The sequence below is a fragment of the Suncus etruscus genome, chromosome 1 (genome assembly GCF_024139225.1).
Source record: "Suncus etruscus isolate mSunEtr1 chromosome 1, mSunEtr1.pri.cur, whole genome shotgun sequence".
Classification (NCBI taxonomy): Eukaryota; Metazoa; Chordata; class Mammalia; order Eulipotyphla; family Soricidae; genus Suncus; species Suncus etruscus.
In genome coordinates, this window is record NC_064848.1 from 82,797,039 (window position 1) to 82,814,171 (window position 17,133).

Sequence of the window (17,133 nt, forward strand, 5' to 3'; positions counted from 1 at the left end):
GAGACTTATCTCCTGCATTATATCTCTAGCTCTAACATATTTATCTTATTATAAAATTAATAGATTAAATATTTACATTTTCAAAAAGGATTATATAGTATGAAGAGCTGTAAGCTCACTAGAAGAGTGTCTACCACTTTTTTTTGGGGGGCACACCCAATAGTGCTCAGGGGTTTCTCCTGGCTCTGCACTCAGAAATTATTTCTGGCAGGCTCAGGGGACCATATTGGATGACAGGGATTGAAATAGGTGAGTGTCATGCAGTCAAACAACCTTTCTGCTGTGCTAGCTCTCTAGCCCGTCTATTGCTCTTTGCTAATTTTTCCATATCTCTAAAAACAACTTGTCAAATAATATAAAGTGTAACCAACCTCTGCCTTTTAGCTTCCTATAGTCATCTTACTGTTAGGTGATGAGGTAGGGCAACTTGCCCTTAGATCAAGATTGTTGCTGTTTCCTCGACATCAGGGTCTCATATGAACCTGCCCTGGCTCAAGTTGGTGCCAGAGTAATAATAGGGCCTTCCCTGGGAAGGTAGTTTTATTTCTGGTGCTGGTGCAGGGAACTGTGCCAGTTCTAAGAATAGGACCCAGTATTTGTGGTTGGTCTGATCATTTGAGGTCTAAGTCACTTAACTCTATTTTTTAACTCTTTATTTTTAAGAGTATATTTAGGAGACAGTTTGGCACTGTTGAAAGGATTGACGTAGAAGCTCTGCAACTATAAATAATTACTTAGATATTGCTATAAACTAGGAAATGTAATTTTTTAAAATGAATCATTTTCTACTAAGAAAATGTAGAAGAGTTTGAGTTCTTTCTGAAAAATGGCATAAAGATAACTATTATGAGCAGTTTTCCAGTTTGTAAACAGATCATGAGATTAAAATAAAAGTGAATAGAGTCCAGGACATATTTATGGTCATGCGCCCAATTTAGATTTGATTTCTGGTGCTACATGGTCTGTCAAGTTTTGCTGGAGGTATATCTAGAGTAGTGCCACATGTGGCCCCGGAAGCTCCCAGAATCCTTGAATAACCCAGTATTCCCTGAACCACAAGACCCAAACACCACTGCATCCTCAAGAGAAGATGTTGAACTACTTGCCTCCTTGGCTAAGAATCATCAGTGGAGCCCCCAGACCTCCTGAGCAGATATGGGAGCACCCTTGCCCCAGAAAAAAAAGCAAACAAAAATCACTAGTCATTAATCTCCTCCCTGGAAGACACTAATCCTTCATTGTTAGTGCAGTAATGTATTAGTCAGCTTAATATAGATCCCAATGACATTTCTTACACAATGAATCACATAGCTCACAGAGCCTGAGAATGAGAAGGTGGTAAATCGGAGAGATAATTGTTAATTTTGTTTTAAATAAAAAGAACATGCCAAATAGAACAAATTAGGTGTTCATCTAAGCAATTTTCCTCTAAAATTCTGCAGAGTTACACTCATTTTGTGAACACATACCAGGAATGGGTGAACCAACAGAGAGCCCCACACCACCATCAGAAAACTTTCCATCAATATAGACTTTCCAGGCCCCATCAGCACTTGTCCATGTAACTGCAATATGATGCCAGCTGCCATCATTCACAGAGGGACAGTTTGTTATCTTTTCCTTGCCATTCACATAAAGAACCCAACTGTGGAGAGATTTAAGAGGAGACAGTTATTAGTCATGTGCTGCAATGTCTTTGGTGAAGCACATTACTATTTTTTTGTTCCTTCGTTGACATTGTCTTTTATGTGAATAAAGTTCTTTAAGTAGATCCATTTATCCTATTTGGCCATATTTCACATAAACAGATTTGACTACCTCATGACGCCTTATTGCAGATCATTAAAAATTTTTATTTATTGAGCACCAAGGCATAAAACAATGTTTTAGCATGAGCTGAGAGAATTTGGCCAAATATGAGATAAATAACTAGCTACTTGGAGAGAGTGAGTCAATCATGGAAGGAACAAGAGTTGGTGCAAATGTTAGACTGTTTTTCTTCCTTTAGAATGTATGTTTCATAAGATCTGGAATAAACTTCCAAGGTTTAAAGAAATTAAATTCTGTTTCTTGGCGGTTTAAGCAGTCCAATAGTAAAGTACATTTATCCAAAAAGAGAACATCTGGAATAAAACAAAAAGGGCCTATCATAAAATGTTTCCCAAAATGATGTCACATAGGGAAAATAATAACTTAAAAAAAATAGCCAAGGGGGCCGGAGAGATAGCATGGAGGTAAGGCGTTTGCCTTTCATGCAGAAGGTCATTGGTTTGAATCCGGCATCCCATATGGTCCCCTGAGCTTGCCAGGAGTAATTTCTGAGCATGGAGCCAGGAGTAACTCCTGAGCGCTGCCAGGTGTGAACAAAAAAAAAGAAAAATAGCCAAGCTGGAATAAACAAGTATCACAAGCAGATGGAAAGAAATAAAATTTTTTGCAAAGTTGATAAGAAAGATAAGTTTTCATTCAAAATGTCCTCTAGCATTTCTCAATCCTGTTCAAAGATGCTTATAAAAAAGGTATCTTGTGTGTATAACATCAATGCCCCTCTGTATTTTATCAAGTTTTTTCCTATATTAAAGAAAGAAATTACTTTTCTATCTCTGTTTTTAGTCTTGGAATCTTTTAAAATTTGAAAATTTCTTTGATATTATTTTGAAAGTTCACTAGGAAGTTCCTTAAGAAGTATAAGATGTGATTGAACAATCTCCACCAAAATAATGAGAATCCTGTAGTCTGAGGAAAGAGTAGACTGAGCTGCTTGGATAGATAAAGACCCCAGTGGGTTTCCAAATCCTGTATCTTCTTACTTATGCAACAGTTTACAAATCTGGAAGAATGAAGTGGAAGAGGCCATTTGATGTTTCATAGAATCAATTGAGAGTGAAGGTACAACCTCTGAACCTTGCCAAGGATCCCACATGTGGCACAGAGCAGTGATTCTGAAGGAACTACAGAAATTGAGGCAATGAACAAAATGATCAGATCAGATGACCAATGATGGGAATACTAAATTTGTGGCCCTTTTAGTTTAAGTCTTTTAAGTTTTCAATAACCCAAGATAAAACAAACAAATGAGTCTGACTTTCCTGATAGTGCAAATCTATCTCTTGATAAAGTTCTGTGAAAGAATTAACTGACCCCAAGGAATTAGAAATATCATACTGCAATCTGATTTTGTAGATTATTTCATTATTGATGCATATGTCTCCCTAAGATCAGCAATGCCATTGAAATCCTTAAGCCTGAGAGGCCAGGATATGCAAAAGAAGATATGATACCAGACTTGAGATGCAGTTTGGATTTATTTTAACACTCTGAGTATGAGATTGGGGCACAAACTGATTTATCTGAAACTTTGTTTACCTTTTGCAACAAAGTTTTCCTTTTGTTTTAATTTATTTTTGGTGTTATCCTCAGCTGTGCTTACTCAAGGCTCTGTTCTCCTGGACTACAACTGATGGAATCAAACCCAGATAGGTTTCATGCAAGGAAAATGCCCTACACTTCGTATTGTTTCTCTATTTCTCTTTAGAATTTTGTTTTAATACTAAATTTATTGTTAAAATAAAATTTATTTAAAGTAGTTAAACATTTAAAAGAGGGCCAGAGTGGTAGTGCAGCAGTAGGGCGTTTGCCTTGCATATAGCTGATCCAGGACAGACCTGTGTTGTATCCCCAGCATCTCATATGGTCCCCCAAGCCAGGAGCGATTTCTGAGCACACAGCCAGGAGTAACCCCTGAGCATCAAAAACAAAAACATTGAAAAGAAGCATTATTATTTTTTTGGTGGTGTTTTTTTGGTGGTGTTTTTTTGGTGGGGGGCATGCTTAGTGATGTCCAGAGCTTATTCCTTACCACATGCTCAGAAATCATTCCTGGGGGGACATATGGGGATGTTAATAATTGAACCTGCTTGGCTGTGTGCAAGGTTGAACACCTGAACATTTTACTATTGTTCCAGTTCTGAGACATTATATCTATGTAAAATAGGTACTAGTTCTTCAGGTCATAGAGAAAATAAAATTAAAAAAATGGGTAAATTACTTACAGTTGATAACTCCCCAAGAGACTACTTGGTACAGAGAAATATACAGTATATATATATGTATATATACTACTGTGTATATATATACATATGTATATATATGGTATTATTGCTAACACTTTGCCTTCTTACAGAACCTATCCAAATGCTCCAGAGCATCCTGTTTCATACTGGGTGTCTTGACTACCCTACAATCTGTGTTTTAGCTTTGCACAAAGATAAGATCTGCTTACCCATTGTAATCTGTCAGGAGGAATGTGTTGTCACTGCCAATGCCATTCTCAAGGGCATAGGAGATGGGGGTTCCATAGTTGATAGTATCAGAGGAGTTCATCCAAAATGTACAGGTCACAGCATGAAGAGTTGGAAGCACTCCATCCAGCATGACATAACCATAGATACCAGAAACTTCAAAGACCAGGTTAAAATTATTTGATTGTTCTGCAATGAATAAAAAAAGTGTACAGATGGTGGAACATTTTCCATTGTCTGAATATCAGCAGCAAATATGCAATACTATTAACAAAGAGGTACAAATCAGCCAAGAAGATGATCTGAAAAGTTTTTTGAATTAAATTCACATTTAGGAAAGTCATTCTTTTCAACATAATAATCAGTAGTGCTCTTCTAAGATAGGAAACACATTCTTGAAAGTAAGCGAAAAACAAGAAATAGTTGGAAGTGGAACTGGAACATTACTAAAGAAGAGAGAGACTAATTCATGCCTGTATGCTGAAGAGATTAATAACAGAACACACTCAACCATTTTCAAAAGAGTAGGAGTAACTTAAGAGCAATATACCACTTCCTTTATAGGCTACATTTTTATTTCATAAACAATTCACCTTTGCTCTAGACCCTCATATTTCACTTTATTAATCAGAAGTCTTATTTGCAAAGGTCTCTGTGCTTTGAGAAAGCAGTTTAGCTATCATTGTCAAACATGTCAATGAACTCTAATCTTTCAGGGGACTTATCAAAGTTTCTATAAAATGTTCAAGTATTTCCATTTCCATTTCCATATCTAAGCTTCAATTTCTTCATTGTACTAACAGGTATAAAATAGACCTAGTTTACTGGAAGTCTATAAAGACTAAACAAGTATAAAATTATTTGCAGTCTGTTATATTTAGGTAGTGCTTGGTGTAGCTGAAAACTGCTATTGCATCACTATCTTCAATATTGCTATTAAGAACATTGAGATCATAGATACCTATTTCACACCTGTTGCCCGAAAATCCTGGGTGACATTTACAACTGTACGAATTAATTTTATCCACACAGGTGGCCTGATTTCTGCATGGGTTTGAGTGACATTCATTGATGTTCCATCCACAGCGTGGTCCTGAGAAACCTGGTATGCACTGGCATCTTTTAAAGCAAAATATTGCATTAAGAACAATTGCAGAAAAGCAATAGGAGTCTCACATTTGTACAACACTATTTCAAAGTTTTGAAAATGGAAATGATGAAAGATATTTTCCACATTAAAACAATGGTTTTGAAACTCGACCATGAGTTGCTTATATCCCAACGCTGGGTGCATAATTTATCCTTTAATTTATAACATTAAACCTGGGGTTTGACAGTCTCCTTTATGGAACAAATGTTCTTGACTTTTGGCTTTTTCTTTATTTATCTCAGGAACCTCACATTCTCTGTGAAATTAATGTTTCCCTTCAATAATTAATTAATTATATTAATATTTCCATTCAAGAATTTACTTTATAATTAATAACAACAAAGACCTAAAAATAACCTAATACCACCACATTTTTGCCTCAAACCGAGCTTTGGGCCAGGAAGATAGTTCAGGGGTTAGGGATGTGTGTATACTCTGCATATGCAGTGCACTGAGATTTGTCTCAGATTTGTCTCTGGTACCACATCATTGCTCGATGCAGCACTATTGGTTAGCTGGCTGTGGAGGCCTCTGAACACTGTAGGGGTGATCTTGGTGGCTCTGGGCAGTGCTAGGCCCAAGTAGTGCCACATTATTGAGCCCGAGCCTGAGCACTGAATTCTAAGCCTGTTGGCTGGGTGTTCAAGAAATGGTCCCTGAGCCTCCTAAGCATGTTTCAGAGTCCTCCAATCCAATATCACAAAGAGATTCAAACAAAATAGTGTTTTATTTATTATTTTTTATTTCATCTATTTAAGATAACATATATAAAATGTTGCAAAAATAGGTATAAAGTAGGTCTGATCAAAATGAAATGATATTCACAAGTTGGAAGTTTCTCTCTTTATAAGAAGCACTGGAAAAATATTAAAAGCTCACATGGATCTGTATCTCAAGGCATCTGTATCTATATAAATGCAATTTTTATAAAAATCAGGTGTTACTGTTATTCCCATTTTACAGGTGAGTTAACTGTGGCCAGGAGAAGTTAAGGAATTTGCTACATTTTTGTTATTAGTAGTGAAGCAAAAGTTTGAACTCAGTTTCATGCCATCTTCTTAGTAAGTATAGGCTGTAATTGCTTTAATATACAGCAAGTCTTATCTTATAATCTGATAATGTCAAATGTTGATTAGGGTGATAAGAAATGGGAATTCTCAAGTTAGCATTCAAGAACTACAGTTTGGCAATGACTCATAAAGGTGATAATGCATACTTTCAGTACTTTGTGTATCTATTTCTAGTTATGTATTCCAGGAGATTATACTAATGGTGCACAAGAATACATATGACAAATGCTCATATAGCAGTATCATTCTAAATGCTTACAGAGCAGATAATGGGAAAATAAGTCACTGTATAATCATGCAAAGGAATACTAATCAGTAGCAGAAATGAATAAATTAAAATCCAAAGTGTCAACTTCTACAGCATAATACTGATTGGAAAATAAAGCCAAATTATATGTGATACAACTGTATCACATATATAAGATTAAAACTATATTTTCTTTACAGTCACAGGCTGTAAAATATAGCTTAAATGAGAAAAATAGACACCAACCTCAAGGCAGTGGTTAATGTTTATTGGATTGGGGGAAGGGAGTTGGCCACTCTGAAGGGTGTTCTGTGGGATATGTCAAATGCCTTAACTTCTGTATTGTTTCTCTAGCCTCAGAAGGTATGTGTGTGTGTGTGTGTGTGTGTGTGTGTGTGTCTGTGTTTGAGTGTGTGACTGTGTGTGTCTGTGTGTCTGTGTACATGTATTTGAAGTAACTTAAATCTATCTTCAGGATGCTTTAGTTTTTGTTTTGAGAACACACACAGTGATACTCAGGGGTCATTCCTGGTCTGTGTTCAGGGAATCACTCTTGGCACTGGCAGAACTGCAGGATCAAATAGGAAGGCAGGGGTTGAACCCAGGTTGGCTGTGTGCAAGGCAGGCACCCAAACTTCTGTATTACTGCTTTTGCTCAAGAATACATTTTTAGTCGTGCATTTAAAGTAAATGATGTGAACTAAATAGAAAAAAAAAACCTAAGGTTTGGTCATTAATTGCTGAGTTATGATTTTATTTTTGCATTGTACATTTCCATATGTCTAAAATATTATTTTTTATATGTAAAATCTTTAAGCACCATGATTATAAGCATGATTGTAGTTGGGTTTCAGTCAGAAACAGAATACTCCCCCTTCACCAGTGCAACATTCCCACTACCAATGCCCCCCTTTTCAATTAAAAAGTTCTTGTACTGGAGCTGAAGTGATATCACAGTGGGTAGGGCATTTGCCTGGCACGCAACTGACCGGGATTTGATTCCTGACATCCCATATGGCCCCCTGAGTCTGCCAGGAATAATTTCTGAGCACAGAGCCAGGAGTAACTTATGAGTGCCACCAGGTATGGCTCAAAAGCACACACGCACACACACAGTACTTGCACAAAAAGTGCTTGTACAATAAATGACAATATCGTGAGCAGCACATGATAGCTTTTTTGATATTAGCTTAGCAATGACAAATCTGAGTATATGGTGCTTAAAGTTTAAAAGAATATCTCAGTAAGAACTGTGGGCTGGATTTTTTATTACATTCTCTACATTTGACAGTGTTTATTTAGCAAAGAATTTCACTAGTTTCTCCTTTTAAGGTTGGATATCACTGCAGCACCCCAATATACTAGCAACAAACTATCCCTCTTGGCAACAGCTATTCTTTTCGAATGAGATGAGTGTATTGCCACTTTCCTTTAGTTAGTGTTTAGACACACTTGGTATTCATGAATTGTTTTGACTCCAAGGAAAATCTTGAGCTTTTCATCTGGAAAAAAAAATTTTTTTTTGCCTAGGATTAAGTGCTACATTCCAGAAAAGAAAAGGACCCAGAAAAAGATGGACACTGCTGCTAAATCTTATTTCTGTGACGAATTGAAACTTTCTTTAGCAGAATTGGGTTCTAATTTGTTCTTTTCTTAAAATTCAGATTTCTTTTGAGCTACAATCAGGGCTTACTCTTGGCAATGTACTCAGATATTTTCCCGGAAGTGCTCAGGAACCATATGTGCTTCTGGGAATTGAAATGTGGGTTGGTGACACGTAGGTTATGCCTTGCCTACCATACTTGCCCACCAAGTATCACTCCAGTTCATTCTATTTCTGGATAGTGCTCAGGTCATGTAGGGACAATAATGGAAAAGAGCTAAATCATAGGGGGACAACTGAAAGTGGAATAAATGAAAAAAAAATGAACTATTATAAACCAGCACTAAACTAGTTGTTATTTTCTGTACTGTCTTATTTTGATGACAATAAAATTTCCTAAGATTATGCAAGAAAACTCTCAATTTTCTATACTTTAGACAACACAGGTCTGAAAGGGGGAAGAAATAGGACAAGGCTGAATTGATAGTGCTAATAGGGATGGTGGTTTGTCAGTGCATGTTCTACAGATAGATAAAGAGCTGCCTCCAGTTTTTTTCCTCCACAAATTCTACTATTTCCAACCACAAAAGCTTAGCTCCTGTTTAATTTAAGCTTAAAGTAAAATTTAGTTGCTTAGATGTTTTAAAATGAAGAATTAAAAAACTAAAATGAAAAGCTTGAAAACTGTGAGTATAGACAATAGAATGACACTTGAATAATTAATGGCAAAATTCACTTTATGCAAAAATGTCAGTTTAAGTAAAAAAATAATCTTGACTATGACCTTTGTCTAGCGATTCTGTATTTTTTCTGTGTAGCTGTATTTTAATTTCTTTTATGACTTTCCAAATATGGAGAGTGGTCTCCAAACCCAGCTGTGCATCAGGATTATTGGGGAATTTCAAACCTACAGGTTGTCTATTTTAAGACTTTAGATTACTCCATCCTTGGTGGCCTGAACTCTAGGTGGCCTGTTCTACTGTGCATACCAGCATTTAGGATGAGCTAACTTATGAATTAATATACTACAGAGACTACAGAATGACTGAAATGAAAATAAAAAATAAAAAATACCAGGCTTAGCCTTTTACCTGAAGCCATTGGCACCATCTATACAGGTAGCTCCATTTTTACATGGTTGACTGAGACATTCATCCAGGTCTTTTTCACACAGGGTACCCAAAAATCCAGGTGGGCATTTGCACAAGAAACCTCCAACTTGATCTTCACAGATGGCATCATGAAAGCATGGGTTTGGGTCACATTCATTGACTTCCGTTTCACAGTGCATACCTATGGACGAATGAGGGGAAGTAAGTGTCTGTATGATTCATTGCACAGGTTAACTGTGGAGAAAATTAAGACCTCCTAGAGGATGATGCTTTTAGAGAACTAAAAAGGAGGTGGTGGTTCACAGCACTGGCCAAGTAACCTAGCTTGAGATTCATTCTCAGACTTTACTAAATGCATAAAGGGTACTATATTTTTAGAATCTTTCTTTAGAAAACCTTTTTCTCATACTAAGATCATGTTATGACTTAAAACTCATTAATTAATTAAAAATGTTTCAGTTTCTTTGACCTGCCTTTCTCCTTCACTCATTTTTTTTTTGGAAAGACTCATTCCTTCTTTTCTTTCTTTTCTTTTTCTTAGGCATATTATTTATATACTTACTATTTATTTTAAAATAGAGGAGACATTTGTTTAAAATTCTGCATACTTTTTAGGGACACAATTTCTTTTTTTGTATTTTATTTAAACACCTTGATTATATACATGATTGTGTTTGGGTTTCAGTCATGTAAAGAACACCACCCATCACCAGTGCAACATTCCCATCACCAGAGGGACACAATTTCAAACTCTTCAAAATGGTATGTAAGCATACCATTCCAACCATTGAAATACTAACTTTCTTATATTACTATTTGCTGCATACGTACATACATACATATATACATACACACACACACACACTTTTTATACTAAATTGCAGACCTGATGCCCTATGTCCCAAATTCTTCTGTGTGATTTCCTCAAAACAGGAATTGGAAGAAACAGATTGTCATCATATAACCAATCAAAGTAGCTAAAACGTCAGAAAATATATTGTTAGAAAATGTAATAAATCTGCTGCTTATAGGATCTTAATTTGGGGGCATGTGCGAGGCATACTCTGTGATGCTCCAGACTGCTCCTGGCTCTGTGCTCAGAGACTATTCCTGGAAGGGTTCAGGGAACCATAAGAGGTCAAACCCAGCTCTAGCTCCACTCTAGACCTTAAAATTATTTTTTAGGAAGTATGGAAGCATCTTACCTGTGTATCCTTTTGCACAAGTACAGCTATAACCAGCTAAGCCATCAGTACAGATACCTTTATTTAAACAGGGACTAGAACTGCATTCATTTATATTTTCTTCACATACTGGACCTGCCAAGAATTAGAGACTCTTAGAGTTAGGAAAAAGTACAAAAGCATTTGAAGAATTACAATTTTCAAGCAAGTTGTTCAGAGCTAACGGTAAACAGTTGGAGACTGTGGCTAACGTGTTTGTGAAAAAAAATTACTTTGTTTGCCAAAAATGTAGAAATAAAATGTTTTCTTTCATTCTAAAAACTGAAAAAAAAAATTCTAGCACAGAATTGAACAGTTTTAGTCAGCAATGAAAATGGACAATCACAAATATACAGGCACATGTTTTCAACAAAGAAAAGCATGACTTTGCTTTAAAATATTCTTTAATTATTTACTTCCTATTTATTCACTCATTTATTGCATTTGGTTCTTTTTGTCATTTAGAGGGAGTAGTTAAACTTAAAGAAAATTATGATAAAAATTAATGAAAGAATAAAATGACTTATTTTGTTCTGAAGATTGGAAAAACAGTCAAGTATCTGTGTAGACGACCCATGTTTTGTCTGAACATAATTTAATAACAATGAGGTAAATCAAATATTTTGTTTTAATAAAAGTAGAAATAGAGACTCAGAAATATCTGTAATTTATCAAGTACAGACAGAACAAAAATGAGTACAGTGCTACAAATCTCACTTAAGCCTATATATGTATATATATCTTTAATATTTACATATATATAGAATGAGAGAGAGACTTAGGTTGGGGACTTTAGGAATTTACAAGCTCCTGGAGTTCTGTAATACAGCCAATAATTTATGTACCTTGACAACATAAAAACACACAAAATTTGCTCATAAAAGTCAGATTTTTTGGATAGTACTACTTACAGATAAGATATCTGTATTTTATATTCCTGCAAATGAGTATTTATTGCTTTATATAATAGATTCTAATTAGAACTTATATGTATAGTGAATATATTTATACAGACAATAAATTTAATGTCTAATGAATGTATATTTTATTAATTTAGAAGTTTGGATCTTTACTTCTCATCCTACATCAGCAGTCCGTTCACAAATTTTCTTTAGGATTTAGCCCTAGGTGTTTGAAATGCAGATTTAAAAAAAAGAAATCTATCATGAAATTGCACCATTTCCTGCTTATGTAGAAATACAATGACATGCATAGGACAAAGGGAATGAGAGGGAGCATGAGAAAGAAAATGAGACAATTTCCTATAGATCCTAATGTTGGACATAGCCTGGGAGCAGAGTGAGTAAGAAGATTTGCAGTCTCCTCAGCTAGTCTTAGCACTTCTTAGAATATCTATCAGTCCCTTAGAATTTAAGTTGAGTGTTGTTTGTGTCAAGACATATGTGACCTGTCTCTTATATTCAAACTACTTTATCTGATGTTTTAGGAACTGAATATAATCTCTTCACTCAAAGGATCAAAGATGTGAAGTGCAAAACAATATTCCTGTCTATTTGTCTAATGACTAATACAAAAGATTTTCACAGGCCATTTTGACTGTGTGAAAAACTGTTATTTATGTAGACTATTTTGTTTGTTTTTTGGGTCACACCCAGTGGTGCTGAGGGGTTACTGGCTGGTTTCTGCACTCAGAAATTGCTCCTGGTAAGATAAGGGTACTGTATGGGATGCTGGGGATCAAACCAAAGTCAGTCCTGGGTCAGCCACATATAAGTTAAATGCCCTACTGCTGAGCTATCACTTCAGCCCTATGTAGATTTTTTATTTAAATTTGCATATGAAAAGTGGTTTTTTTGTATAAACTCAATTTATTATATCTTCCCATAATCTCAAGAATATGATTACTTAAAAAAAAAAGAATCTGATTACTGAACTAGAATTCAAAGAGACATATATGAAATGACTCAACTGATTACTACTAAAGTTGTGATATTTACATTATGATTTTGCAGGGGTGATAAAGTTATTAGAATGTGGTTGCTTTGAAATATTTTAAAGAATTTACTAAACATTAAAATACAGAAATTATATATAATACATTTAGCATATGTTTATATATACACAATATAAATACAATATAATGTGTTTAAATTTAACCAGATATATTTTTACTATAATAATTTATAATTTAGGTTTATTGTTAGATGATTGAGATTATCATTATTAATTCCTACAAGAAAGCAGTAAGCTTATAACTATTTGTAAAACCATGTTAGATGTGATTACATATTGTCAATACAGCAATAATACATTGAACAAAGAAATTAACAATAAGTTATGTTTGTTATATGGGTAAAATCTAATTTAATTAAGAAATATATTTACATGTTCATATTTGGTTCATTTGAAAGGAGAAAAATTGGGTCAACTTAATTTGATGCTACAAATTCCTAAAATACTCAAATACTAATAGTTTTACACATACACACTTGATACAAGCACACACAACTTTATAAATTTAGTGAAATATTATTGAGAAGGTGAAAGAGAACCTAACATCTTTCTTAAATTGCTCTAGACTTTATATATTTAATCTCTTTTTCTAGATTCACACTTTAGATAAGAAACAGCTTCAGGGATATTAAGTGGCTTTTCCAAGACTGCCTGTTTCATAAACCGAAAGAGGTTTCATAAACTTTTCTTTCTCTTTCCTTTTCTTTTTCTTCCTTCCTTCCTTCCTTCCTTCCTTCCTTCCTTCCTTCCTTCCTTCCTTCCTTCCTTCTTCCTTCCTTCCTTCCTTCCTTCCTTCCTTCCTCCCTCCCTCCCCTCCCTCCCTCCCTCCCTCCCTCCCTCCCTCCCTCCCTCCCTTCTTTCTTTCTTTCTTTCTTTCTTTCTTTCTTTCTTTCTTTCTTTCTTTCTTTCTTTCTTTCTTTCTTTCTTTCTTTCTTTCTTTCTTTTCTTTCTTTCTTTCTTCTCTCTCTTTCTTTCTTTCTTTCTTTCTTTCTTTCTTTCTTTCTTTCTTTCTTTCTTTCTTTCTTTCTTTCTTTCTTTCTTTCTTTCTTTCTTTCTCTCTCTCTTTCTTTTCTTTCTTTCTTTCTTTCTTTCTTTCTTTCTTTCTTTCTTTCTTTCTTTCTTTCTTTCTTTCTTTCTTTCTTTCTTCTTTCTTCTTTCTTTCTTTCTTTCTTTCTTTCTTTCTTTCTCTTTCTTTCTTCCATCCTTCCTTTCTTCTTTCTTTCTATATTTCTTATTATTTATTATATCTTATTATATCTTATAAATAATTTCTCTATTTTTTCTTTCCTTCCTTCCTTTCTTCCCTTTTCCTTCCTTCCTTCCTTCCTTCCTTCTTCCTTCCTTCCTTCCTTCCTTCCTTCCTTCCTTCCTTCCTTCCTTCCTTCCTTCCTTCCTGTCATACCTGGCTGTGCTCAGGGTTACTTCTGGCTGTGAGCTCAGAAATCACTCCTGGCAGGCTTGGGGACCATATAGGGTGCCAGAAATCTAACCTAGGTTCATCCTGGGTCAGCCACATTCAAGGCAAATGCCTTACCACTGTGCTATTTCTCCAGTCCTCCCTAAGCAGTTTCTAACTGCAAAATAGAGATCTTATTAATTTTCTCAATATAGATGAATAATATTTCCAAATATGCTTACTGAACTTCAATGAGATGTAATTGGCATATTCTATTGTGTACATTTAAGGTGATGACTTGATACATACATATATTGTGAAATGATCACCATAAGGAGGTTATTAATACATTTACTACTGTACATAGTTACCATTTTATTTTTTTGTGGTAAGCTCATTTAAGATTTACTATTTGGCAACTTTCTGTTATACAACAAAAATTATTAACTAGGGCCCGGAGAGATAGCACAGCGGTGCTTGCCTTTGCAAGCAGCCGATCCAGAACGTAAGGTGGTTGGTTCAAATCCTAGTGTCCCATATGGTCCCCCGTGCCTGCCAGGAGCTATTTCTGAGCAGACAGCTAAGAGTAACCCCTGAGCACCGCCGGGTATGACCCAAAAAAAACAAAAAAAATTATTAACTATAGTTATATGTTATATTTATAGAACTTAGCCCCTTATCTTACAAATGAAATGTGTACCCTTTGACAAACATTTCTCCATTTTTTCACTTCTCTAGTCCCTGGTCAACACCAATAGTTACTCTCAGTTTCTCAGTTTAGATATTTTGAGATTCTCTCTAAGTGAGGTACTATAATATTTGTCTTTCTCTGATTTGTTTCCTAGTATAATGATCTTGCATTTCATCCATGATTCACCTGAGAATGTCCTTCTCTTTATGGCTAAATCATATTCATATGTATGGAGAGGACTATTATATATGTACATAACATTTTTTATTTATTTGTTAATGGGACACTTCTACATTTTGGCTACCATGAACATTTTGGTATAGAATTCTTTTTCTAGTTAGTGATTTCCTTAAGATAGGTTCCCAGAATTAATACTGCTAGACAATGAGAAAATTCCAATTTTTGAGGAACTTCCATATTTTTTTCTAGTGACCACAACCAATATACAGTTCACTTAATAGTACACAAGGGTGCTATTTTTTTCCCATTTCTCCACTGTTACTTGCTATTGTTTATCTATTTTGTTAATAGCTATACTAAATACTGGTTTAAAATAATGTTCTGAATAATAAAATTTTAATGATTTCCAGGTTTATAATTTAGAAATAAGAAACTTTCCCTTCCGTTACCTGTGTAGCCAGATGGGCATTCACAAATGAATTCTCCAACTTGATCTTTGCATATTCCATTGTTGAGACAGGGCAGTGAACTGCATTCATTAATGTCTATTTCACACTTTAAGCCTAAAATGTAAACCAAACATTGAAGAACAATCAAAGAGAGGAATTAAAAAAAAATAGAACCAGGATTATTTAAAGATAATCATACCGGTAATCTGAATTTATACGGAGTGGTGGTGGTGAAGAAAAGAGCAAAATTTGATAAATGTTACTATCTAGTTTAGTATAGTAAAAGAACATACTGACTTTTTCTGAACAGATTTATTGTATCTTACTAGATCTCAGATCACATTCCAGGAGTCCTGAAGAGACACAGATGCACACAGGTTTTCTACAGGATAGCTCACAGTATATTCAATAGGATCACATATATCTTACCTGGGGATGTGATAAAAATGCAAATTCTGGGACCAAGGATATAATTTAGCTGGCTGGAGTGCATGTGTTATAGGCAGAAACCCTAAATTCAATCTCTGGCATTGCATGATCCTCTTACCACCACCAGAATTCATATGTGACTAGGAGTTGTACTTAAACACCACCAGGAATAGTTAAAAACAAAGGGAGAAAGACTATACTTTCAGGGATCATTTCTATAGTATGCTACTAGAGAAGTTTCTCTGATCATATAAAGCACCCAAAAAAACAAAGGGAGAAAAAAAAAGAGAGAGAAAAATTGCAAATTCTCAAACATTCTGTCCCTAGACCTACTGAACCAGAAGTTTTGGCAATGGAGTTAGCTATCTATTTTTTTATGATTTTGTTTTGTACTGACATTTGAGAACCACTGTCTCTCTTTCTACCACTATTCATCTATAAAATTCCAAGACAGGGACAGAGGAAGAGTATAGGAGTTAAAATGCTACAGTCAACTTCATTTTGATCCCTAGCACCACATATGGTCCCTAAAGCTCAGCCAGGGATGATCCCTGAGCTGAGTCAGGAGGAAGCCCTGAACACAGCCAAATGTTATCCACAAGCCAGACCAAACCAAAGAATACAGCTCTAGAATGAAGACCACAATTTTTAATAGAATTTTAGAAAAAAATTTCAATTATTTTCAAAGTATTATAGTTTAGAAGATAATATGGTTACAGTAGTGTTCAAGTTTCTGGTATTGATGTTCCAAGTTTCTGCACAGCTTTGCCACCAAAGTGTCCATGACCCCCCACTACTATCCCTAAGTCTTCTCCAGTTCAATATTCCTTCTTCAGAATATTTCCTTATTATTCATTTTAAACCAATTCTGGTTTTAGTGTATATTGTTACCTTTTTTATCACTATCAGAAATTTTATAAACATGAAGGCACACACAAGCACAAGGTATAGTAAATGGAATGCTAATAGAGCCTAGGGCTGTATTTTGTTTTTCAACTTCCTTTTGCTTATTTTTTGGTCAATTCATTTACTTAAATAGTCTTTCCCTCATTAAACATCTTTCATATAAATAAGTCAGAGGTAGAAAGAGATAGACACAGAATAGTTTCACTCATCAGTGAAATTTAAGAATAATAAACCGATAGTATGGTAATAATAACCCAAAGACAATAGAGAAAGAGGTTTGAAAGGACCAGCCCATGATATAAAGCCTACCACAAAGAGTGTTGTGTGCAGTTAGAGAAATAACTACCCTAACAACTATCATGACAATGGTAGTGAGTAAGAGAAATAGAATGCCTGTTTGGA

At 35.0% G+C, this 17,133-nt stretch overlaps 1 protein-coding gene and 1 pseudogene across 1 annotated transcript in view; one reads left to right on the top strand and one right to left on the bottom strand.

The window, feature by feature from the left end:
* Positions 1-17,133, bottom strand: part of SVEP1 (sushi, von Willebrand factor type A, EGF and pentraxin domain containing 1) — a 249,330-nt gene that overhangs the window by 86,598 nt on the left and 145,599 nt on the right. The window contains 6 exon segments of the mRNA XM_049784433.1: positions 1,470-1,645; positions 4,283-4,490; positions 5,263-5,420; positions 9,463-9,664; positions 10,689-10,802; positions 15,397-15,510. Coding sequence (XP_049640390.1) covers positions 1,470-1,645; positions 4,283-4,490; positions 5,263-5,420; positions 9,463-9,664; positions 10,689-10,802; positions 15,397-15,510 — 972 coding nt within the window.
* Positions 16,016-16,100, top strand: LOC125995322 (uncharacterized; annotated as a pseudogene).